Raw genomic sequence first — 24,334 nt, forward strand, 5'->3', positions numbered from 1 at the left:
TAATAATAATAATAATAATAATAATAATAATAATAATAATAATAATAATAATAATAATAATAATAATAATAATAATAATAATAATAATAATAATAATAATAATAATAATAATAGGCTGATGCCACAAGTGTCTAAACTCAAGGCCATAACTATTTATGTGACTCTGAAGGCTCTTGAGCGTCAAATAAATTAAACTTTATGATAAACTTTGTGTGCTTAAATATAATTTTATCAGTCAAATCAAATCTGTTTTTATTTATTTAGGACCATATTACATCAATGTGAAAAGATAAAACTTGTTACATTTTAAGAAATACTAATCGATCACAGAGAAACTATAATGTTTCAACAATTTGTTAACAAATCGTTTTATTAATACCCCAACCGGCCCTTTGAGGACATTCATGATCTTGATGCGACTCGAAATGAAAATGAATTTGACAACCTTGCTTGTCAAACACATATAGAATTGGACATTTTTAAAAATTATTTTGCCCTTTATTTAAAAAACAAAAAATAACAACTTTAAAACGGGTCAATTTGACCCGTAACATAACAGGAGGGTTAAATATGAATCAGAAATTGTGTTTATTTTATTCTGAAAACCCAACTCTGGAGTTTCCAAGGAGAACTTGCCATTCACAATATGGCAAACGCGCTTACGGCTTCCAACACTTGAAGAGATTTTTACGGGAGCCCATTGGGTGCAAAAATGACACGGTCCACGCCTTTTACTCGCATCAGTCAGCATCGGTGAATAGAAAGCTTTGTATCTGACATGAACAGGCGTCTGGGAGCGTAATGCTGCTTTTATTCATCCAGTGAATGAGCCGCTTCATTCCTGTAAATCAGCGGGCTCATGTTCTGCTCTTCACCTGTCTGTGTGCACCAATGATGCACTACTCCAACTGGCTCATTGACGTGAAGAACAGGGCAAGCCTGAGAAATGCGTGCAGAGCAACCCCCGACACGGACTGGATTAACAGTGTGCGGAACTACGGCGTGGAAACGCTGAACAACCTGCAACCCAATGAGAAAACATCAGAGGCGCTGGTCACGAGCCACCTCTGGAGAAAAGGTAAGACTGCGAATAAAGGTTCGGTTCGGTCTGATATCTGGGCCTGCAGTGATTAACAAAGCTTATCCCGCATGAGGGCGGTTTTTGTGCCTTTAAAGTGTAATATTTCCAGCCCAGGGTCCGGACTGCTGCGGCGGTTAGAGCTCCTGTCAGAGTTCCCGTCTCCTCCTCAGGTCAGCGCGGAGGGCGAAGGCGTGCTCCGTTACCAAGGCAACGGTCAGCTAACAGGGCGCAGCAGCGGGGCTAAGCTAGCTCCAATCAGACAATTTCCGCGTCTTATTTATTTAAATACATTTAGATTAGCTTTAATGACATGTACTGTCTAGATACGCCGGCTATTGATACCCGACTGACATGCGTAAGGACAGAATCAAAGGAATGCACTGTAAGTACAAAAAAAGGCTGACCGGTTTATTTTTCATAATTTAACTGCTTGAAATTTCTCGTTTTTACGTCAAATAATGCACGTTTCTATGTTGGAAGCAGATAAAGAGAAATAAATGGATAAAGCGACAAAAACTAGTTTTGAGTTTGTTTTTTTTCAAAATTGAATATGTATTTTTGGTGAGTGTTCGCCCTCCTTCCACTGGGGCAGTAAAACTGAATGGGAAAGATCGCTTTAAAAATAATAACAATAACAAAATAAATAAAATGCAGTAAGAGTCATTTAGATTTCAACTAATAAATCTGCCTCAAAATGACCAAATGAGCATGTCATTCAGAACAAATTTGTCATAAGTTCGGGGATTTAATTAATTATTTGATGTAGATGGGGAAATTTATTGTTTTACCTGGTAAAGATGTGTAAAAATCCTCAAAATAATTACGAATGAATGACTCTCTAGTACCAAAACGTGACAAACCTAAAAAACTGTGGCAAATTTTTGGCACCTCTGCTGTCAATACTTTGGAGAACCAACAACAAATTGACCAGAGCCACAATATCTTTCTCACCAAAATCTAAAACAAAAAAAACACACACAAAAAAAACCCAAAACCGTTTTTAGTTAATTTAATGAACACATCAAAATGAGATTTTTCAGGATTTGACCTGCTGATCAGAGCTGATGACCTGAAAACTTATCAATCGATTGAGGGGTTACACTTTGATTGTGTCTGCTTTCTAAACCCTTTCAACTAAGGGACGTTGTTTCTTTCTACTGTCGCCACATGCTTGCTCAGGATGAGGGGTTTTTACCAAATAACATTATCAACTGAGTCTGTGCTGTTTCATAATAATGACAGAAGGTGACTGTGTACATGATGTGTTTGTACTGTTATGGATTAACATGATTATTATATATTGACTGCAGGTTATAAAATAATCAAGAAAATTGGAGAGGGCACCTTTTCTGAGGTGCTGAAAACTCAGAACCTTAAAGATGGGAAGTTTTATGCGTGTAAAACCATGAAGCAGACAATTAACAGGTATGTCTTCACTTTAAATTCTGATTAATATGGATTTTGTTATTTGAACTTTGCACTTTGAAGTTGTACATTAGTAGAAGAAGATTTTATATAATTTAATAAAGTGCAGAATATTACTGTAAATATATTTTAAGTGTGGACATAAGCATAAACGTTTGTTTGTTCACCCCTTAGGTCGCATGTTTTTCATCTTTCTTATTAGCCTCCTGAATTTCAGGATGGCAGCCATTTTTCAAGATGGCTGCCATTTCCAAGCCTTCAATTATTGCCATAAAATGTTGTGCATTTTCATGATTTTGATTAACTTTATGTCACATCTTGTGTTTTCCACTGTGGTGAATTTATTCATAAAACTTTAATTCAATCCGATTTTAAAAACTTCATTTACTCCCAGGCAGACAATTGAAGGAAATAAACATAATAACATAAAATAAGCAAATGGTGAAATTAAAGTGTTATTAAAGTAACTTATTGCCAAGATGATAGTTTATGGCAAACTTTGTGGCAGTCATTTTAAGGGTCACCGTTATCTTCCGCTAATTTTTAAAAATATGTTTAGCAATGGCTTCTGCTAGCTTTTAATGTAGGTAGCAGGTTAGTGTTAGCTTCCTCTAATTGTTAATAATAATAATTTAGCTATTTGGAATTGGCTTTTGCTATTTTTTTTTACTGCGTTTAGAAATACCTGTCGCTTATTTTGTATGCATCTGCCGGTTAGCAGTTTAGCATTAGCGCAGCCAAGATTCTTGTTCAGCAAGCTAGTGGTTAGTAAACCTAACCTTCTGGTTAGCTGCGTAAACACATATTTTCCATTACAACAATGGTGGCCATTTATTAAAAATGTCCACCAGGAAAAGGAAACACTAGATCTAGGAAGTATGTAGGATTTCTGTGGTTCAAAATATGTAGGCTGTGATTTGACACCAAACAAATTCATCTAATTGGTCATTTTAGTAATAAAAAAAAAGATTACAACCATGGTGGAGATCTTGAAAATAAAAAACGTGACAATATTTAAACAATTCATTTGTTTAAATATTATTTTGATGACAATTGTGATTTGACACCAAAAATATTACTCTATAAATATTGTCAAATTTAGTGCAAGAATAAATTTTCCTTGACGACCATCTTGAAAAATGGACGCCATCTTGAATTTTTCAGTGTTTTTTTTTTTTAAACAAGCCAGCAAAATATTTACGGTAATACATGTTCTTGTATCCTCATATGAAATTCTATGTTCAATATAATTGAAATATTCAGTTATCTGCTCCACTAATACAAGCATCTTTTGATTTGAAGTATGGAAAAGGCCAACAATCTGCGGGAAGTCCAGGCAATGAAGCGGCTCAGCCCTCACGCCAACATCGTCCAGCTGCATGAGCTGATATAGTGAGTCCAGTCACAGTCACATAGTCCCCTGCCATGTGGGTCGTATTAATTTAACCCAATGTTTCAGTGACAAAGGAACAGGAAGGGTCTCTCTGATATGCGAACTGATGGAGATGAACATCTATGAGCTCATTCAAGGTAGGACGGATCAGGAAGACGTTTCTGTCCTCACTGGAGCTGGATGTGCTTAGAGGAGGTTTGTGGCTCTGCAGGAAGGAGGACGCCTCTGCCTGACCAGACAGTGAAGAGCTACATGTACCAGCTGTGCAGGTCCCTGGAGCACATGCACAGGTGCAGCACAAAACACACCTCTGATTAGATTAAAATAATCAAAGTCTGATTAGATTAAAAGAATCATCTAAACTTACACCTGAGATTTTGTTTTTCATTTTTAACAGGTGTGGGATCTTTCATCGAGATGTAAAACCTGAAAATATTCTCATCAAGGTAAAAACACTGAGGTGTTTACAGTGGCTCTGAAAAGTTAAAAACCTTATGGAGTAAAACAATTTAAAAACAATTTAACTGTCATGAAACGTAAACAAAACAGCTGCAACTTCCATCCATCCATCCATCCAACCATCCATCCATCCATCCAACCATCCATCCCTCCATCCATCCAACCATCCAACCATCCATCCATCCATCCAACCAACCGTCCATTCTGAAGATGGGGAGGGATTTTATTTTTCTCCATCTCACAAGTCTAAGCTACGTCTAAATCAACAAAAGTCCATTAGTTTGGGGAAAGGCCTAGTCAAAGATGAAGAGATGTGTTCCCAGTGTGTGGGATCTGGAGAACTTCAGCAAGACAGATATTACCTGGTCATAATCTGTCCCTCCTCCCACATAAACCTTTGGACCGACTTATTGCAGCGTTTTGTTTTTCAGCACATCTGTAAAAACTCCTTAAATGACCCCAACATTTCAACACAGGTGTGTCAAAACCAAAGAGTCAAATTTCAGGAAACATGTCACTGATTTCCTTCTGAGTTGCAGCAAAATGTTTTGAAGCTGGGCGACTTCGGCTCGTGCCGCAGTATGTACTCCAAGCCGCCGCACACTGAGTACATCTCCACACGTTGGTACCGGGCGCCGGAGTGCCTCCTGACCGACGGCTACTACACCCAGAAGATGGACGTGTGGAGCGCCGGCTGCGTCTTCTTTGAGATCCTGAGGTGAGGAGACGTGTCCGCCTGTCCCCGGTGTGTCCCCCAGTGTGTCCCCGGTGTGTCCCCCGGTGTGTCCCCGGTGTGTCCCCCGGTGTGTCCCCCGGTGTGTCCCCGGTGTGTCCCCCGGTGTGTCCCCCGGTGTGTCCCCCGGTGTGTCCCCCGGCGGGACGGGCGTGACCCAGTGTGTGTGTTCCAGCCTGAACCCTCTCTTCCCTGGAGCCAACGAGTTGGACCAGGTGGCCAAGATCCACAACGTGTTGGGGACGCCGGATCAAAGTCTGCTTCAGAAGTTCAAACAGTGAGTCCAAAGACGCCCAACTGTGCAAAAGTATTCACACCGTTTTGACTTTTTACGCTTTTTTCACATCCTAAATAATGGGACTGAAATTTTTGTCCAGTTCTATCACAGATTTCAGTAAACTTTGTAATCCATAAAACATTTGTTATTTCTGTGCGTTCAGTCAGTGGTGGCCATCGCTGACTGGAAAGCTAGTAATGCTAATCCTAGAGCGCTAATCAGAGACGTTAGTTCTGCTAATGCTAAAGTGCTAATTCCAGTCATGTTCACACACACCATATGTCAGCAGCATGTTACATATTTTTCTGTGTACTTTATTTGTTTGTTGTATTCTTGCAAGATGCTCAATAAAGTTTATTTAAAAATAAAAAGGAAACATAAGGAGAGGAAATGGAACTGAATATGAACATCTAACATGAAGAATTAAAATAAAACAGATTCTGAACTTTATTCAGCTGACAGTTTACAAAAGAGCAAAGTAAATGAGTGCTTTAGAATAAAAAAACATAATTAATTTAGGGGAAGCAAAATTTTCTAATTGTTTTCAAAGTTAGCAAAATGTTAAAGCACTAAATGAGAATCAAGTGTATTAGTGGAAGTCTGCCCACCACTGTAAATTATACACACCATACATATTTAACACTTTTATTCTGTACACAAGTATAAATATAAAAGTGATGCCCTAATATTGCCACGAATAATTCTCTGGTTTTGGTTGTAATCAGTCAAAGCGTGATATAGGTAGCATGTATAGACATAGAGTCAATAGATCTAACTCACTTTTTTCCTGCTGTCAGGTCGAGAGCAATGCAATTCAACTTCCCTCCGAAGAAAGGATCGGGCATCTCGCGGCTGCTGCCCAGCTGCCCGGCGCCGGCCATCTCTCTGCTTTATCAGATGTTGGCCTACGACCCAGACGAGCGAATCTCCGCAGACACTGCCCTGAAGCACACCTACTTCAGGGAAATCAGGTGCAAATCTAACCATTACTTTATATATCAATTAATTTATCGATTATTTTGACTATTAAATTGCTAAAAATAAAATTGGCACATTCTGCAGAGGCTCAGCCCATTACTTAGCAACCCAAGCAGAGCTTTATCACATTTGGTCAGCTGGTTTTACCAGCACTGTACAATGGCTGCTGGAAGAGATAAGTGTTTTGTTGTGGACTTACCATCCAGAAAATATTTCCTGCATTCTTGTTGGTTGTGCAGGAAGCTCTGCTAATGCTTTTCAAAGATGGATGTCTGTAAAATTTAGCATCTGTTTCAGTCATTTTCAGGTGTGTAAATGTCGATCATGGGGGCGTGGCCATCAGCAGCTTATTTGGATTTAAAGTGACAAGACACCCTAAAACAGCTAAAAATAGGAAGAACTGAGCAGACTGAAATCTCATTATCTAAGAACAACTCACAGACCGAACCTGTTCAAGGACGCATAGAAGCCACCTTTAAGAAGAAAACTGTTGGTTTTGTGTTTCAGGATGGGAGAGAAGAAATCAGAGACGCTTCAGAGGATTTCTGAGAACGTGGACGGGATGGGAAACATCGTGAAGTCGGCGCACACCTGGCGACCAACCAAACTGGGCAAACATGTGAGAGGAAGACACCCCAGACAGACGCCTCTAGTAAACGTAAGCCTTTAACAAACCCGGCAGGTCGGCCTGAGAAACGGATGGATCAGTGAAAAGCTGCGTCTCTCCTCAGCACAACCCGAAGCGAGCGGCAGACACCCAGAGCCGGAGGAACGCCCCCCACCCGGGGCAGCTGCCCAGACTCAACATGGCCGCTCACGGACATCAGTTTCCGTTCCCTTTCTCTGCTATTCCTGCTTTTTCCCTCAACCACAAGCCAGCACTGCCACCCATCTCGCCAAAAAAATGCCAGACACAGGTGCTCAAGGCCCCGCCACACAGAGACGACTTTAAGGTGAAACCGTAAAGGTTTTCAGTAGTTTAGGCTGAGCATCCGCACGGATTGGGCTTCTTGAGACCAGAAACAATCAGTTTAAAAACCAAATACATTCCAGAACGCTGGTTTCATGTTTCCATGTGGACATGCAAGCCTGTCTTTTTTAAACGATGACTCAACAAATGTTAATTTTTTAAATTTATTTTATCTTTTTTTGTGGTGCCAAGTCAATTGTCTGATAGTTACGAGGGCCATTGTAGGGAGAAAAAAGAAACTAAATCACTGCTGAGTTTGAGAAGTAAAAAATTTGGTCAAAAGAAACTGAAAAATCCTTAGATCCATCTCAGAGATTTTCTAGAAAATCTTGGAAATTTTTGAGTTTTAAAAATTGAAAATGTTGAAATTTTGAAACTCAAAATTTCTGAGATAAAGGTGAAAATTTTGGCAGGAAATTATACTCTTTTTTAATCTACAATGGTGATAACACACAGTTGCACATTCCAGATCTTGAAGTTGCACCAGGATTTCGGTTTTCCACCACATAGTGACACTTTCTTTACTAATTTTAACAGAATTCCAGGCATTTATAAAATTGTACAGAAACCTGCCCAAACTGGCAACACTACCGTTGTGCGTTGTTTGTATTGTTCTCTGACAAAGTCACAGCGCCACCGATTGGCCCGGCATACTTACTACACCATTTTCATTGCCGCTGCATGTCGTTTATGTTTTCACCGTGTTCGTCTCTGTGTGTTCAGGCCGCAGTTGAATCTTTTCATATCAGGAAAGCTGCTGCAGCTGTAAGCATAAAAACATCCTGTCACCTTCTTCTCTCCACAGCCCGAAGATGAGATGACTTGCATAACCGTGAAGACATTCTGCATGCCACCTTTGGAGCGGAACGAAGGAGGAACCTGAGAGCCAAAATCCAGCCGAGTTTCAGATTAAAATCCGCCTGCTTGAACTGGACCGACCCGCAAAACGGAGCCAAAACCCGGAGGAACCTGCTACACAACAAGCTGCTGTCTTCCTGGTTACTGCTGGGATGGACGGCCAAATGTGCCGCAATTCAACAAATAAATTATTCAGTTATTACAGTGCTGTGAAAAAGAATTCCCTCCCCCTACAGATTTCTTTTGTTTTTGCTTTTTTGCTACAAGAAGAAACCGGAGTAGTGTTTAATGATTATTTCATCCATTAAAGTATAAATATACGTGGTTCTGTGTGAAAAAGTGATCAACCCCTTAAATCTAGCAGCTATTAAGTGTTCTTGATAAAAATCAGTATTTTACATGACAGACGAGGGATGTCAATCCAATCTTTGCTGCATTGTTTTAGATCTGACACATCAGAGTGCAGACTTTAACTAGGCCACTCCAATAAAATCGTGAAATGTGGTTGATCTCTGTTGATTCACGGTTTATTACTTTCTCACATTATGCCGGGTTGGTTTGGAGAAATTTTCTCCCTTTAATGAATAAAATAATCATTTTAAAACTTTCCTGTTGATCCTCGTCTGACTTTACACTTTTACGATCATAAAATACTCAATTTATATTTAATTGTTCTAATATTTGAATTAATTACACGTTAATAGTGAATAAAGTAATTTAATAGTCAACGAGCGAAAGACTGTAAGAGAGGAGCTGATTGGTCTGCTGGGAATCTGCTGTGGCGCTCAACCAATCAAATCTCAGTATTAGATGACGTATATAGACGTCAGGCTCCGTTCACAAAGCAGCACCCCCTTACTTTCCTCTTGTGACGTTATCGGCTCCAATTGCTGAACATTTTTAGAACGATCGATAGACGGCGGCGTCCATTATTACTTCCGTAAACAATGCGCTGCTGTGTGACGTCAATGTTCTTTTGCGCGTGCGGGTCGCAAAACCGTTCACGCAGAAGTCTGCGGTCGCATTTAATTTGTAGCATGGAAAAAGAAAATCGGAATTGATCGGTACCTGCTGTGTGAACGCAGCCTAACAATAATTAACTTATTAACTTTAATTGTATGTAATTATTTTTACTTATTTATCATTTTAAACAGATCAGTATTTGTAATTGTTGTATTGTGGCACTTTTGGCCCCTGAACCTGAACATATTACCATATAACCCCCTGTATTGTCTTATGAAACGTGGTCCTTATTTTCAGGTGATACATGTTTACATCTCAGTAATATTTCACAAATTTACATTTTTTACTTAATGAACATTTTAGGTTTAAACTGTGTCAGGCGCCTGCTGGGATTATTCATGGCTGAATAATAAAAACTCCAAACTGGAGGGAGTTTGGATAATAAATGTGACTTCCTGTGTGGTGTGATGAGAAAAGCAGCGATACAAATCATTTTTTCACATTAATTGTTTTAGTAAAATTACTTGCAGTGCCTTCAGGAAGTATTCACACCCTTAAGCTTCACCACATTTGTCATGTTACATCAAACTTCCATGAGTTTTTGATTTTGATGAAAAACAAAGTGGGAAGAATATGATGCATCACTTTCAACTGGTAACAGTGAAACACGGTAGTGGCAGCATGATACTGAGGGGATGTGCAGACAGGAAAACGCCACAGTGGATGGGAAAATGGGCGGAGCTAAATCCAGGATAATGCTGGAGGGAAAATATTGGAGACAGACGTGCATGCCGCACTTTTCAGATTTTATGGATTATTTACACTGATGATTAAATGACAGAATATTAATTAGGTGGCTTCAGTTAAATTTTTTTATTTTCCTTTGGGGTCAAAAAAGTATTTTGAATTGAATTCATTAGTAATAAAGTAAAAAGCTTTTCTTTTCCAGTTTTTGGCTGTTGTGCAACAAAAGGTGGAAAAGTTTGACGGGTTTGAAAACTTTTGCAAGGCAATGCGAGAATTAAACCGACATTAATCTACTGAGCCTCAAAACGGCAAACAGTGACACTCTGATGAGAGATGAACCCAATAAAACTTTGATTTCATCAGCAAACAGTGTGAAAGTTTCATTTTAATAATTTGAAAATAAAGACAATTCAAGCAAAACATGAAAAAAAAAGCTGCTGTTGTGTAAAATGTATATATATATATATAAAAAAAAACAGTGTTGGTGTGTAAACTTGAAATATTTTTAAACAAAATGATGTCAGTGCAGAGAAATAAGCCACCAGAACACAATGTATTCAAGATTATTTTAATATTATTAATATGTATACTTTAGGCTTTAGAAATATAACTATCAATGACAAAACTTCCACTGGAGTAATGGTAGTTTGCTTAGGCCCCCATCAAATCAGTTAATTACAATATACACATTATGATACAGAGCAGATTTGAATCTGAAATAATATTAAAATAAATGCTCAATAGATAAAGGTTTTAATATTTTTTAGCATTTTCTTCACCTACCGTATTAGCCATTTGTAAGTTCTTAGCACACCCAACAATGTAAAGCCATTATTTTCTTCTAATAAGCTAATTTAAGTGCAAACCATTTTTCCTTTAAAAAGACTGATTGCAGCGTTCCGCCTTCAGCCGAGTGCAACAAGGCAGCCAACCCTCCGTGTCTCCATCAGAGTATAAAAAACTAAAGAAAATCAGTGCAAAGTCATTAATGGGGAGATTTCTAGTCACAGGAGACAGAAATGGTGGGAGGATAAAGATGGACGTAATGTTTTTTTAATAAAGTTGTTCCAAAATGTGTATTTCAGTCGGTGGTTCTTAAGGAAATAAACCGTCTGGGATAACAGTCTGAGATCTGACAAATCTGACAATTAATAAAAAGAAAAAAAAAATCTAAAACGTGTTAAAAGTGAGTAGAAAAGAGGAGCGGTGCGACGGCAGAAAGGTCGCGGTGCTCCTCTAACTCCAGTGACAAACAGCAGAACCGGGAATAAAAGAAAACAGGAAAACTTGCAATGCTTGCAGGTGAAGAGCAGCATCAGACTCTGGGTTGCAGCAGAAATATTCTGGCTATACTACTGTTCCACTGGGAGAGCTGGCTTGGTTTTGGGATGACAATAAACCCTGGAAAAAGGAAAACAAGGAGATTTGCATTGGGAAAGTCAGAAATCAAGCAACAAAACAGCCCAACTTTCCATCAAACGTGTGGGAATAACGGGAGTTTTTCATCACCAAGGCACTTCCTGACTCTTCCTGCTCCCTCAATGCTTCTCAGGTCTGGATTTTATATGCAAACAGTTAACAAAAAGATGCTAACTGCACTGGTAATCAGAGTTATTGCAGTTCAGTTTGTCATTTCAGGGGTTTAACTCATTGTTTCTGCTGAAATATGAGCTGAAGCATCATGGGAATTTTTCTAAAAACAAATCGGAACGGGACGTTTTCTGAAAGTTACTTCACTCCAGAATCAAAATAAAAGTTTTCATTGATGGCATTTCAGCTGTTTTAAAGCAAACCAATCAGGTCAGACGTGCCGAATTTATTTTTCCTCCTTTGAGCGGAGATTAAATATTCCTTATGCAGATCAGGATATTAATTCAGATTTTCTCTGCTGTCAGTTAATAAATACAAACAGCTTTAAATGACAGTGAGATTTCTGATAAATATCGGCCTCAACGTTTAGCCAACATGCCCAAACTTTCTGAACTCAGTTTTTATCTAAAACTCAACAACGTGACAAAAGCAGAGGAATTTTTACTCGTCTTCTTCTGAATCCCTGAACATTTCTGAATGTTATTTTGGTAAAACTTTGGCTGTTTTGGTATAAAATCCGACTAGATTTTTGGTTGAACTTGGATTTTGTTTCTCCTGTTTATTCAAATCTGAGGCAATTTCCATTTCACCTCCATTAACTGAATATCCACCAATCTGCACATATTGGACAAAAATAAATAACATTTCCTGAAATTAAAACTAGTCTGTAAATTTGAAATGTAAAACTGAAGTTAATTTTGGCATATTTTGTTTATGCATCACATTTTTGTGGCCGTCTTTAGAAGAGTAGCAACCTGATCAACCTGTAATATTTCTATCAATCTTTAAATATCAATTTATTTTTGTGTCCAAACTGACGGGGAGTAAAAACAAAAAGATGAAAATGTGGGGAAAAAAATCATCTTCTGTTTTTTCTTCTAGAAACAGTAAAGATTCAATGTTTTGGAATAGATTTCATTTGAAAAAATAAAATAAAAAGGAGCCACGTTCTGAACATGGAGATTTTCAGGCAACTCGACAAATTTCATCCCGTTTAATAATTTTTGAGACGTTTCTATCAAAACGTTTTATAGACTTCCTATGAAAGCAGTTGTACATTTAAGTTTCACCAGACGATCTGGCTGCCTGCCTAATAAAAACGTTGCTGTAAAAAAACCGGAGAATCCAACAGAAGCAGTTTGAGAAGGACAGATAGGAAGTCAGCACTCCAACCTCCCCACACTTCCTGTTAGAAAGAACTTACCACTTTGCCTGGCCTCGCCCATGTGCAAATAAATCCCTCCTGACAAGCAGTCACTAAACAGTCCTCTAAAAATATGAGTACAGTCAGCCTCTCGTGTGCTATTTTCTTACAGATGAGGGGCTCGAGGAGCGGCACGTCCTCCATGCGCGGGCACAGCAGCGTGCCCAGCGTCTTGGCCGGGTCCGTTTTGCTCTTGCTCAGCAGGTTGAGCTTGTCGCTGCTCTTGCTGCTGATGTGACCCATGCTGTGGTTGCGTTTGTGGTCCTTGTCGTGGTGCCGCTCCTTGCGGTCGTGCAGGGAAAGCGTGGCAAACTTGCTGACACCAGTGGCGATGGCGCTGTCCATGATGCCGCCGCCTGTGACGCCGGTGCCGCCGCCGGTGCCAGAGGTCTTGGCGGTGCTGTTGGCGGTGCCGGCCGAGTGCGGCAGGCTGTTGGAGCGCGGCAGCGTGGTGACGCCCGGTGTGTTGGCACTGCCGTTGTTTCCGTTCGTAGTGTTGCTGGAGGAGATGATGGCGGCGCCGGCGGGTGGCCCCGTGGCGTTCATCACGTTGGTGTGCGTCCGAGTCCTAGACAGGGGCAGGTGGGGGAACAGGATGTCCTCGGTGAGGTCCCAGAGGCACAGCTGCGTGTCCTGGCCCACCGAGCCGAAGCGGTACGTCACGCTGACAGGTCGGCTGTCCGTGGAGTTGCGCTTGGAGAGGCGGGACTGCGTGCTGTTGGCGCGGTCCCGCCCAAACTGGACCATCTGGTCCTGGAAGTCCTCGTCGCTGCCGCTGAACTCCATGGGGTCGCTCTCCTCCACGCTGGTGGTGTAGTGGTCGAACGCCACCACGCTCACCCACGACTTGTGGCCGTGTCCGCGGGCGATGACGCGGCAGTCCAGGAAGGACCAGACGGTGACCAGGTCGTCCTCGCCGCCCGCCACGATGTACTTCCCGTCGGGGCTCCAGCACACGCACAGCAGGCCGCCGAAGTAGCTCTTCATGGTGCCGTGCAGCTCCACCGCGTCGAAGTTGAAGACGCGCAGGAAGCCGTCCTGGCTCACGCAGGCCAGGAACTTCCCGTCGGGCGAGAAGGCGAACTCGTTGAGCGCGCCGTCGCCGACACTCCACTTCAGCAGTGGGTTGCGTGTGGATTTGCTCTTGCAGGTGTGGACGGAGTAGCTGTCGCCCTGCTTCAGCAGCTGGTAGTGCGGCGGCGCCGTGCCACAGGTGTGCTCCACGTTGTACAGGTACAAGCTGCCGCTGGCGTGTGACACCAGGAACAGGCTCTCTGAGCCCGGAACCCACTTCACACACGTCACCCGGGATTTATCGATCAACCTCTGGCGGCGCAGAACCGAGGGAGGGAGAGGAAGATTGGGTTAGAGAAACAGAGCCAAGACAAAGCAACATGCATGATGACGACATCTGGATATGTCACTGAAGTTATCGCAATAAGCAATAATATTGTGTTCACACCATTTTCAAGGAATCTGTTTTAATGAAAGAACACAATCTAACAGATCGATAAACTTTAAATTACAGAGAACTTTGAACCTGGAAGACATTTCAAATATTCAAAATAACCAATAAAGTAAACTGTGAAGTTTCTGTAAACAAAACTGTCCTTCGAAAAAAGATCCAGTTGACACCAAAACACCAGACTGAAGATTTTTATCATCCAACAAGAGAAAGAAAAGCGAAAAACAATAAATCCTAAAAATGAAAACTATTGCGCTCATTTTAAATTTTTATACAATTAATTCAATATATGTACAAAGATTTTGTTTCTATTAAGCAAATTGTCTTTTTTAGACTCCATTTAATGATTAATTGATTACTAAATCAGGTGATTGTTTCAGTAATCGATCTAGCAGAAGTAAAGACCAGTGTGCAGCTAAACGTTGTTGTGTTTATCCAACTGGAGATGCCAGCAGCAGCAGTGGGAACCATCTGGTCGGCTGCCTACCTCCTCGTTGAACAGTTTGCTCGTCTCCTTCTTGATGGGGTCGATGAGCTGCACCTGCCCAGCAGAGAAGCCCACCAGCAGGGAGACGCTCTCTGCCGTGGCCGTGAGGTGGTTGAAGTCATGGCATGTGGGCTGCGTTCCTTTGTAAATGCGCTTGTCTATCGGTTTGCTCAAGTCGGCCGCCTGAGGAGAGACAGAAGTACAAGAAATGAATGAAGTAGTATTTTAAAAAATCTCTCAATTAGGCCTGAAGAATACAGAACACAGTGACATTCAGACTTTGTAAAATGGACTAAACTACTTTTAGTCCATTTCATTTTACATAAATATATTTTATAATGCAAATAGTCTGGAAACGTCAACAGTTTCCATCCTGTTTCATTTTTTTATACTTAAAAAATGATAACAATGAACTGTAAACTTTTCCACTGCTGAACACGACATCCGTTAAATAAACTGACCAGGCAATGAGAATAATAATAACTGCTGCTATAAAAGTAGAAACAGTATGTAAAGGTTACACTCTATAACAACAACTGATGAAAATTATTGCTTAAAATCCAGACTGAAAGTCTCAGGGATGAAGATCAATAAGAAAAACTGTAAAAGAGCAACAAGTTCGGACCAATAATCCGGCAGCCGACACACGTGAGACGTTACAAAGATCACTGGGGGCTGTGAACAAGTAACTGTAGATAACCGCAGCAATAACTGCCTAATTTGTTAATGATTTACGGTTAACACCCGATAGAACAGAAACTTCTTAGAGAGCAAAAATGATGACTCTGCTCTTTTAACAAATGTAATCAAGTTTTAAAATGAGTTTCCTAAAGAAATGTCAGCTGGTCTGAGATCTGCCTCACACCAAGCAGCTGGAAAACACCAAGAGACAGAAAACAGAAAACAAATGCAGGATATAATTTACAATTAATCTGATTTAAAAGGAAGCCTTGAAGTGTTGCACCAGAAAAGAGAACGATGCAACATTAATTATGTTTTCCTCACTTAGAATGTTTCAGCCACTAGTGGCTAAAACATTTAGCACAAAATAAATGTTTTGCATTGTTTTATTACTACATATATTATAAGTCAGAGACACTGTATACATGTGTTTTATGCTTAGTGTTAATAAGTCAGCAACATAATGTTGACTCAGGATACAACATTTATTTAAAACACTAACAAATGACTATAATCTCCCACTAGCTGCATCTTTCGGTTTTGTGCGACACCCAAAAGCTCAACGTAAAATCACAACCTCGTATTTACTGGCATTACGTTGTCCAGAAACAACATATTCATTAGATATGTTATTATCAGCAAGTCTGCTAAGCCATTTATACTTGAATCACCTGACTGAAGCTGTGAAAGTCCCTGAAATATAGCTTTGTATTTACTGTTTTAGCCAAATAGTCTGTTAGTTGATGAAAACTGAACTAATTTAAATAATGAACTGAACCAAATGTTTAGAACTGGGTTCAACTGGAAAGTATGTGTGATTGAACTAAAAAGGCTTTTTTTGTAAAGCGCATTGAGAGATGTATTGTGAAAAACTTAATTGAATCTTACAAACACAATATCAGTATTAATTAACAGACGTTTTATTGCTCTTTTAGATTAAATTGAATGTTTTGGCATTTTAACATGCTTGCACCCTGCCATCATAAATGTTACTGTGATCATTCTTGTGTTTTTTCTTGTCTTTTGTGTTACACACGAAGTCGTTCTGTCTTTAACTAATTAACCTCATTATACAATTATGATTAATATTATTAGTATCAACACCCTGATGCTTTTATCGCTCCAAACCGCAATCAAACATTGGTAAACCTGGAGTTATCGATATCTGTCAGTCAAAACCAGTCGACAGCTTAACTGTTGACAGCTTCTTCACAAACTAGACCTGAACCCAAATGTATTTACGTACCAGGTCGCTCTGTCTGGAACAAAGGCCGAGTTTATTCCTAAAATATTCATTTAACCTTATAGAGTTAGTCTGAAGAAGAAGTTTAGCCTCTGAACTCGGTGGAGATGCAGCCTTAGCAAGTCGTTAGCCGGCTAACTAATAGCCTAGGCTAAGCTATTTAGCTCATGCTAACTGAGTTGAAAGTCAAGCACCTGTCAGAGTTCTTCAACAGCGCAAAGATCAGCCAAAACTTCAGCAAGAGCTGAGAAACCAGAGCCTGAATCCTCGTTGACACCAGTCTAGTCAGTACAGTACCTTTCTAACGCCTTTGTAGATGTAGAAGTAGAGCTCACGGCCCACATTGAAACAGATCCTGTCGCCGTTACCCGACTGGTCGTTGACGTTCACGAAGGAGACCTTGACGGGGTTAGAACCTTGCGAGTTGAAAGGCACCCTGTTGGGACGGCTGTATTCGGAGTGAGTGAGGAGTTTGTAGACGCCTTCCCGAGTGGTGAACTGAGTTTTAATTTCGTTCATCTCCTTCCCTCCTCCCTCCGCCGCCATCTTTGAAATTAACATTCATCCCTTTCCCCCAGGCCGGATCTTACGCATGGACGGCAGAGGGCATTCCAACTCCACCACTCCCACTAGCGGGGTACTACGGAACTGCAAGAAGGAGAAGTAAAAAAAAAAGCTGCAACTTTTAAATGTTATTTTTCACATATTTGTATACCTATTTACTACACCTGTATCTTCAATAAAATAAAATTAAAAATACTATGGTCATATTAGTAAAGTTCACAAGATTCTATCAAGTATATTGTTTTCACTGTTTTGAAAACATGCTTCAATGTTTTCAATATGAAAGCATGTGACAGTGTTTTCATGTTGAAAGCACTGTCAAAATATAATATGCAGTAATATTTTTCACTGTTATGAAAAATATAACTGGATTATGAAAAGCATTATCATTTCCACTGCAGAATTTTACTGGACATGATGTTTATGACAGCTGTTGTTTCTGTTTTGTATTTAGATTGATGACATCACAGGAGGTAACAGAGTTGATCAGTTGGCATTAGTAAAAACTATGACGTATGAGCAGATTTGGGCAAATTTTAACTTTAATTTTGATAAGATTTAACTGTTGCAAGTTTTGTTTTTTTTCTGTATACCAAAGCTTTACTCCTGTTGACTCTTATATCATAAGTTTAATTTGTTTCCAGTAAATTATGAGGAGATAAAAACTGGTTTTATGTCACAAAGTCAGCACGAAACTCCCTCTGGTGGCCAGAATGTTTTATTTCTATTTCGTACCCGGAAAAAGTCAACTGAAATTTTAACATTTACCTCCACAGCTTTATAAAACCAAAAGGTTATAGTTTACATGTTTAAAGTGTAGCGATAACAGTTTGTGTCCATTTTTAGATTGGACTCAATTTTCTAATTAAATACCGAAATATAATTGTTTATATAAAGTAGTTTCTAAACCTGAACTATTCTGAGTAAACATATTTTAAAATTAAGGTCAGAAAATGAAAATGAATCACTAAACCTTCACTGAATCTTTTCTAGAGTTGCATAATTGTTTTATTTTGAAAACGCGTTTAACCGGACGTTTAAATCTGAGCAAATCTTTTCGTTCTCAGCTGTTTCCACATTTTGTTGCTTAAAAATCAGAAACACCTGCTACCGCGCTGATTTAAACGAGTTTTTCTGCAGCGTGCTTCCATTATTTCAGCCTAGTATTCATGAACCAAATCCACCAGTAGTACTGATGCCCTGCAGGAGATGACAGCAGCTTTCACTTCCAGGTACACACATGAACATCACTCCAGATAAAACTTAAATATTAGGAAATGTTCTTGTTAAATATGCAAACGGAGAAGTGACCAACACGATGTCCTAAGGGTGAGTCTCAGAGTTAGAATATCATTTAGTATTTATTTTCATAATTAAATTTAAATTGCTGATTAAAATTTGGAGGGGAAAGTCCAATTCAGTTTTCTTGTTGCAATTTTTAAAGAACCACCAAAATATAAACCATTTGGTTTATATTTGAATTCTAAAAGGATGGATACATTTTCTTCTATAAAATGATGTAAAATAAACATTTACCAACCTGATTAGACAAAGAAACTTAATTAAAATATATATTACTGTGATTTTTACTGTCATTCTGTTGAGGAAAATTTATATAATTATTCCCTGAAAACGGAAAAACTCATCTGTTGATTCCATTGGAGTATCATTAAATATGATGATGTGCAGCTTCTGTGTGCATTTTAGTGATTAGAATCAGTTTCCATGTTTTTGGTGTCCTGAAGATGCCTGTTCTAAAATGTTTTTAAAGGCTACATTTTATGTAAAAAGTAATGAAAATAAATACTTCTTATATAGCCACTTATAATAAATATATCCGAGACCCGTATAACATATTTAACTAAAAGTGTTCATTAGTTCTGTCATTTTTAGCCAAAGTTTAGTCATTGTGGAAAGTCCATTTTCTGACAGACAAAGTTTGAATTAATTTACCCAAACTAATGCACTTTATAGTGATATCCTAATTTACTGAGTCGGCAATGTTTGCATTTAAAAAGCCAGATGTGATTTTCTGGTGACTTTATTCCTGTTTGCTGTCCAGCCCCCAGAAACACTGACGCCCCAAACCCAATGGACCAGCTGACTCTGAGCTGCATGGTGAGAGGAGTGAAGCCTCATCTGCTCCTCATCTGTTGACGTTTTACTAATTTGGTTGCATGAAACATGTTTTTTCTCCCGCTGTGACGCTGATGGGAGATGTGTAAGATGGACTCCAGCACGGATTCAGACTCTGAGATCAGCCCCAGGTGGTCGGACACCAGCACTCTGGTACTCATCAATTCATAACATCAGACCTTTACACAAACCTTTTACTCAGCCTCGATGTATCTGAACAGTTTTGTTTGAGGGTGGAAGGATTATCCAGCTGTACTGACTCTTAAAGAGACAGTATCATTTGTGTCCAGGCACATGGTGACATTTAATGCCATTAGCAAGTAACTGTTCCCTTCAGTTGTTATAAAAACTCTATATATATCAAATCTGATGTAAAAGTTAGATTTGGGATCATTTCCAACTTGGAAAGGGCATGCACTGAAACTCTACTTTGACTAGGCCATTCTGAAACCTTCATTGTGTCCTTCTTGGCTCTTCAGAGATTTGTTGGGTTTCGGCCACAGAAACCGATGGTTGAAGATTCTTCTTGAGGTTTTTCTGCATTAGAGCAGAAATCCTGGTTCCATTAATTACTACAAGTCATCCAGATGCTGCAGCAGCAAAAGCAGATCATCACGCTACCTCCACCGTGTTTATGATTGTCTTTCTGTGAGTGGTAGATCAGAGTTGTTGAGCTCTTGAAGTAATTTTGGTAGGTTGGTTTCTCCTGAGAAGATTCTCCACTGTTCATTTCCATAGAAATGGTTTTCTAATACTTTACAGACTGACAGACTTTACAGGATGGACAATGCTCTTGGAACAATTTAACTGTTTGAAGTGGTGTAATCATCCCACCAAGAAAAAAATAACAATCGGTTCATATTCAGGCTGATGATGAAAGTATGTAAAGTTTTGGCTGCTGCTGTTCAGTTTGTGTCTCCTAACCTGTGAAGGTCAAAGCGCCTGAGTCTCTGCTTGCTGTGAGCAGCGCACCTGAAAGCAGAACCTCCCGCCCGACCGTGGCTTTAACATACAAGTCTGCAGGAAGACATGGCTGCTATTCGCTGGTGAGCATCCTCAGATCCCGTCACCTCCAACACTAAAGCATCCTGCTGACTCATGGTGTGGCTGTTGTCTCGGCTGTGCAGTGTTTGGACCCGTATGATGGGAGCTCAGAGGATTCTGAGGAGTCAAACGGTGCCAGCAGGGAGAAGAGGCAGCAAGGTAAAGGAGGAGGATTTGGGGTGACGTTTGTCAAAAATGAACAGCAATAATTTAAGCTTTTTAGTCACCATAAAATGGGTTAATTTTCAAAGTCCTATTTTTATTCATTCATTTAAAAAATCTCAGTTTTAAGCAAACTATTTAATTAGCGAGCTAAATATTTTTGTTTATAAACTAACCATTTAGCTCCAACCTAGATATTTGTTACCAAGATAAATATTTAGTTTCATAAATATTTCTTGAGAAAGCTAACTAATTAGGTTCAAGCTAAATATTTTATTTAGCTAAATATTGGTTAATAACTAAATGTTTAGCAGCTCCTAGATTAACTATTAACTAATATGCTAATTGGCTTGCTGGTAAGTGGAATATCAAAATAAAAGCTGGGTCTTGAGAATTTCTCAAACTGAAATTTTTGCAGGTGAGACTGTATTGCTTCAAAGCTGATACATCACAGTTACTTTAGATCCATTGGTAAACGTCTGTATTGCCTGTAAAATGGCTAATAGTTTGTTTTAAACTGAAATATTCAGGAAAAGAAAACGAGGTTGGGAAGGTCCAGCTTTTATTTTGGTTGTCCGCTTCCGGTTATGGGCAAGTGACTTTGCATACTAGCTAAATATTTATATTCACGCTAAAATGTTGCTTTAACTAAGTATTTAGATTGCAAACTAAATATATAACTTCATCCAAATATAGGTAATCTAAATGTTTTGTTAGATATATCTGAGCTAAAAATATAGCATAAAACAAAATATTTAACTTAGTAAATAGATATTTGGCTTGGAGCTAAATATTTAGCTTGCTAACTAGATATTTAGCTTTTACGTAAATATTTACTTTTGTAACTAAATGGTTAGCTTCCAGCTAAATGTAAGTTGATACCTAAATATTTAAGTTAGGCTTATATTTGAGCTAAAAATTTTTGCTTTAAACTAAATATTTGGCTTGGTAAGTAAACAGCCTCAAGGGAAATATTTAGCTTAACTAAATATTTAGTTCGAACGGTGAAATTTATAAATGAATCAATTATATGGTGATAACATGAGCTCTCATTATTCTTTTTGCTCTGACAGACTAAAAAAACCCCAAATAATTGCTGTTAACTTTGGTCTGACTTTCCAAATGGCTCACATAGGAGGATGCAGCGTCTCTGGCCAGAGAAGGCGATTGTTGCGTCACCACTCCGCCTCTTTAACAGTCAGTGAAATGGTGACAAACGGCAGCAGAGATTCTTTAACACATTATCAGTCTTTAGTTCATCAAAGTGTAAGCTATTCAACAAAGGGGATCCATGCTATGGATGTAGAGGTGCAGCTTGATGGCTCCGGGTTGGCTGCAGGTTGCAGCCCTGGACTTCTCCCCCCAGAGGAGAGGAGCTCCTGTCAGATCGGCAGCTGCTCATCGCTCAGGCCGCTCTGCAAGAGGAAGGAGCTCCCACCTGGACAGGTGGAGGCGGAGCCAAGGAAGAGGCAATGTGTTGGAAACATGGAGGACGAACCTGATGAACAATGATTGAGGCTTCTGGTCATAAACGCTGTTAAGTCTCATATTGTGTCCAGAAATGCGGGTTGTTTGTTTTTGCTGATATTAATGTTTAATTCAACTTGTTTTGATTTCTCAGGAATATTTATATTAAGTTTCATCTAATGGATTCATTATAGAGATTAGATTCCTCCTGATTTTTTAAAATTCCACTAATTTTAGCCATAATTTGGTCAAATAAGTTGAAATTTATTTCATTTACACTGATCGAATGTGAGCAAATGATTAAAATTCTCCAGGAATTGCTATTAACTTGGACCTTTATGTTGCTGTGAAACCAAAGCTTTTACAATTTGAGTGTTTGGCGCAAAACGGATAAATGAAAGATTATCACGTTTTAATCTGTGTGGTGTGTTTATTATGTAACAGGTGGGCAGGGCCTGGTAGAAACTTGGATAAGGAGCAGATTACCTTCAGTCTGTTGCTGTTGATCAACTATTTTATTTATATAGCAGGTTGCAAATTACTTCACAGTAAAAGTTTTTCTTCATGTCAATAAGTAACTTTCAATTAGAGCGGACAAAAAAAAAAAGTTGCATTCGGAGTACTCCAGGGTTCCACCTTGGCCTCTTTTATTTAATAAATATAAAAATCAGAAATTAAACTGGACCAGAACTGGCGGCTGCATCAAAACCGATCCACGAATCCACCCAGGACTGGCTGATATCTGAGCCTAGTCAAAGCCCAGATTATGGAGTTTAGGAAGCAGGGATGTTCATTAATCGCTGATCAGTATAAATTAAAAGAAAAAAGGCTTCGGTTAAGTTTTTTTTGTTTTTTTTTTTAACATGGGATATTTTTCTCTCAAATGTGATCAGATTAAAGGTTTCATTTGTTTACATTTTCTAAAGAACGATTATGTTGCTACAGTAACAGATTAAAGTTTTACTATAAAGATGTTGGAGCCTAAACGAGCCTTTAATTATTTTTTTGCAGGAATAATTTTCCACAATTCTTTAGGCGACTGTTTTAGCAAGGTGAAGATCTTCAAACAAGACAAGCAGTTTTTTCATTCCAATGCAACAAAGCTTTATTCAGTCTAAAAACATCCTCTCTAAAATGTTTCCAACTTTCTTTCCCCAAATTTCATTTCCTTCCCAGATTTACCATCTGACGACATCCTCCTTCACCTTCAGTCACTTTCCAGAAAACCGTACGAACGAAGCACAGCGGCTCCACAAGCATTTCTAACGCAACAACACAACTACAGCGACTAAATGAGTAATTAAAGTGATTAACTAGAGCGTAATAATTATGTGATCAGGACTTTTAGGGAGAAATTATTCGGTGCAGAGAATGGCGACGCCTCTCTCGTAGAAGCTGTGCGGATCCTCCTTAGTGGCGATGTCGAAGTCCACGGTGAAGATCAGGTCGGTTCTGGTGAAGTTCAGATACACAGGAAGCGTCACCTGCAGGCAGAGGAAACGGCTCAGTTAGGAGCTCTGAACCAGTGGATCCAGTGGTTCTGTTCTGGTGCTGCTGGTACCATGTGTCTGCTCTCGGCGCTGCTCTGCTTCATCCAGCGCAGCTGCGTGAGCGGCAGCTCGGTGGAGATGGAGTTGGACAGAGACAGCTTGTTGTTGCCGCAGGTGGCGCCCTGCAGCTTCAGACCTGGACGGGACAAACCAGAACCAATCAAGATCCAATCTGACCCGCTTCTCAAATACTGCACATTTCACTTGAACAAAATCATGTTGAACGTGCAGCAGACAGTTTATTATCTGTACAAATCAAAAATCATTAAAACATGAGACTGAGAAGAGATAAGAGCCCGCTCCAGAATATTCCCAGATCACAGAACTCCGACCTGAACGTGAAAAACATTTAAACTACAATTCACCCAAAATACAGCAGCTTGTTCCAAAAACACAAATACTATCAGGATGCACAGAGCATCGGTTAAAAATAAATATAAAAATAATTATTTTATCATTTAATGTGCTATGTTTCTATTATGTTGAGAGTGTGTAGCTGTTTTTGTAATGTTTTTATGATGTTGACCTAAAGAGGAGTAGCCATTGCTATGGAAACGGCTAATGAGGATCCACGTAAAGTCTAATGTTTCTCCATGGCAACGGGAGACACAGATTTAGTCAGACCTTTGATGCCGAAGCTGCAGGCGTCGAGCGAAGCGCCCTGAGCCGTCGTGACGTTGACCTCCAGGAACAGCTCCTCCAGAGACCAGCTGTTGGCTTGCGCCACATACTGGCGAGTGGCGGTAATGTACGCCTCTGGCACAAACAGGCTGCCCAGGCACACATGGATGTTCTGGAGGAGGGAAAACAGAAAATAACCTCAAACAAACGTTTTCTACCAAAACGTGTCAGAGCCA

General features: G+C 39.6%; 4 protein-coding genes across 13 annotated transcripts in view; 2 read left to right on the forward strand and 2 right to left on the reverse strand.

The window, feature by feature from the left end:
- Positions 1–642: 642 nt before the first annotated feature.
- LOC122846466 (MAPK/MAK/MRK overlapping kinase-like) lies at positions 643–8,394 on the forward strand. Of its 2 annotated transcripts, none has more exons than XM_044143460.1 (12): positions 643–1,078; positions 2,392–2,506; positions 3,809–3,898; positions 3,966–4,036; positions 4,111–4,189; positions 4,297–4,345; positions 4,898–5,076; positions 5,267–5,368; positions 6,166–6,339; positions 6,854–7,004; positions 7,078–7,263; positions 8,122–8,394. In XM_044143460.1, exons 1-12 carry the CDS (start codon positions 826–828, stop codon positions 8,197–8,199), a joined length of 1,527 nt encoding a protein of 508 aa, XP_043999395.1. In that variant the 5' UTR covers positions 643–825; the 3' UTR covers positions 8,200–8,394. The 2 variants fall into 2 exon arrangements, with proteins under 2 accessions (XP_043999395.1, XP_043999396.1); XM_044143461.1 differs by lacking the exon at positions 643–1,078 and adding an exon at positions 1,123–1,463.
- A 2,044-nt stretch (positions 8,395–10,438) lies between these two features.
- On the reverse strand, positions 10,439–17,140 carry wdr20a (WD repeat domain 20a). 2 transcript variants are annotated; one of them, XM_044143466.1, is made up of 4 exons: positions 16,852–17,140; positions 14,631–14,813; positions 12,789–14,004; positions 10,439–11,285 (listed from the first exon to the last, which is right to left on the reverse strand). In XM_044143466.1, the coding sequence occupies exons 1-4, from the start codon at positions 17,113–17,115 to the stop codon at positions 11,200–11,202; spliced, it is 1,749 nt and encodes a 582-aa protein (XP_043999401.1). In that variant the 5' UTR covers positions 17,116–17,140; the 3' UTR covers positions 10,439–11,199. The 2 variants fall into 2 exon arrangements, with proteins under 2 accessions (XP_043999401.1, XP_043999400.1); XM_044143465.1 differs by having other exon boundaries at positions 12,679–14,004.
- Positions 17,141–18,185: 1,045 nt separating this feature from the next.
- On the forward strand, positions 18,186–22,343 carry LOC122846469. Of its 7 annotated transcripts, none has more exons than XM_044143474.1 (6): positions 18,186–18,350; positions 19,181–19,236; positions 19,336–19,407; positions 20,187–20,300; positions 20,382–20,457; positions 21,534–22,343. In XM_044143474.1, exons 2-6 carry the CDS (start codon positions 19,210–19,212, stop codon positions 21,536–21,538), a joined length of 294 nt encoding a protein of 97 aa, XP_043999409.1. In that variant the 5' UTR covers positions 18,186–18,350; positions 19,181–19,209; the 3' UTR covers positions 21,539–22,343. The 7 variants fall into 7 exon arrangements, with proteins under 7 accessions (XP_043999409.1, XP_043999406.1, XP_043999405.1 ...); XM_044143471.1 differs by having other exon boundaries at positions 18,187–18,447; positions 19,345–19,407; positions 21,596–22,343; XM_044143470.1 differs by having other exon boundaries at positions 18,187–18,350; positions 19,345–19,407; positions 21,596–22,343.
- A 663-nt stretch (positions 22,344–23,006) lies between these two features.
- dync1h1 (dynein, cytoplasmic 1, heavy chain 1) overlaps positions 23,007–24,334 on the reverse strand; it is a 37,803-nt gene continuing 36,475 nt past the window's right edge. For both annotated transcript variants that reach the window (XM_044143463.1, XM_044143462.1), the window contains exons 76-78: positions 24,102–24,270; positions 23,489–23,613; positions 23,007–23,411 (exon numbers count right to left, since the gene is read on the reverse strand). In XM_044143463.1, the coding sequence (XP_043999398.1) occupies positions 23,283–23,411; positions 23,489–23,613; positions 24,102–24,270 (423 nt within the window). In that variant the 3' untranslated portion in view covers positions 23,007–23,282. The remainder of the gene's footprint in view (positions 23,412–23,488; positions 23,614–24,101; positions 24,271–24,334) is intronic.

Source organism: Gambusia affinis, linkage group LG16 (assembly GCF_019740435.1).
Source record: "Gambusia affinis linkage group LG16, SWU_Gaff_1.0, whole genome shotgun sequence".
NCBI lineage: Eukaryota > Metazoa > Chordata > Actinopteri > Cyprinodontiformes > Poeciliidae > Gambusia > Gambusia affinis.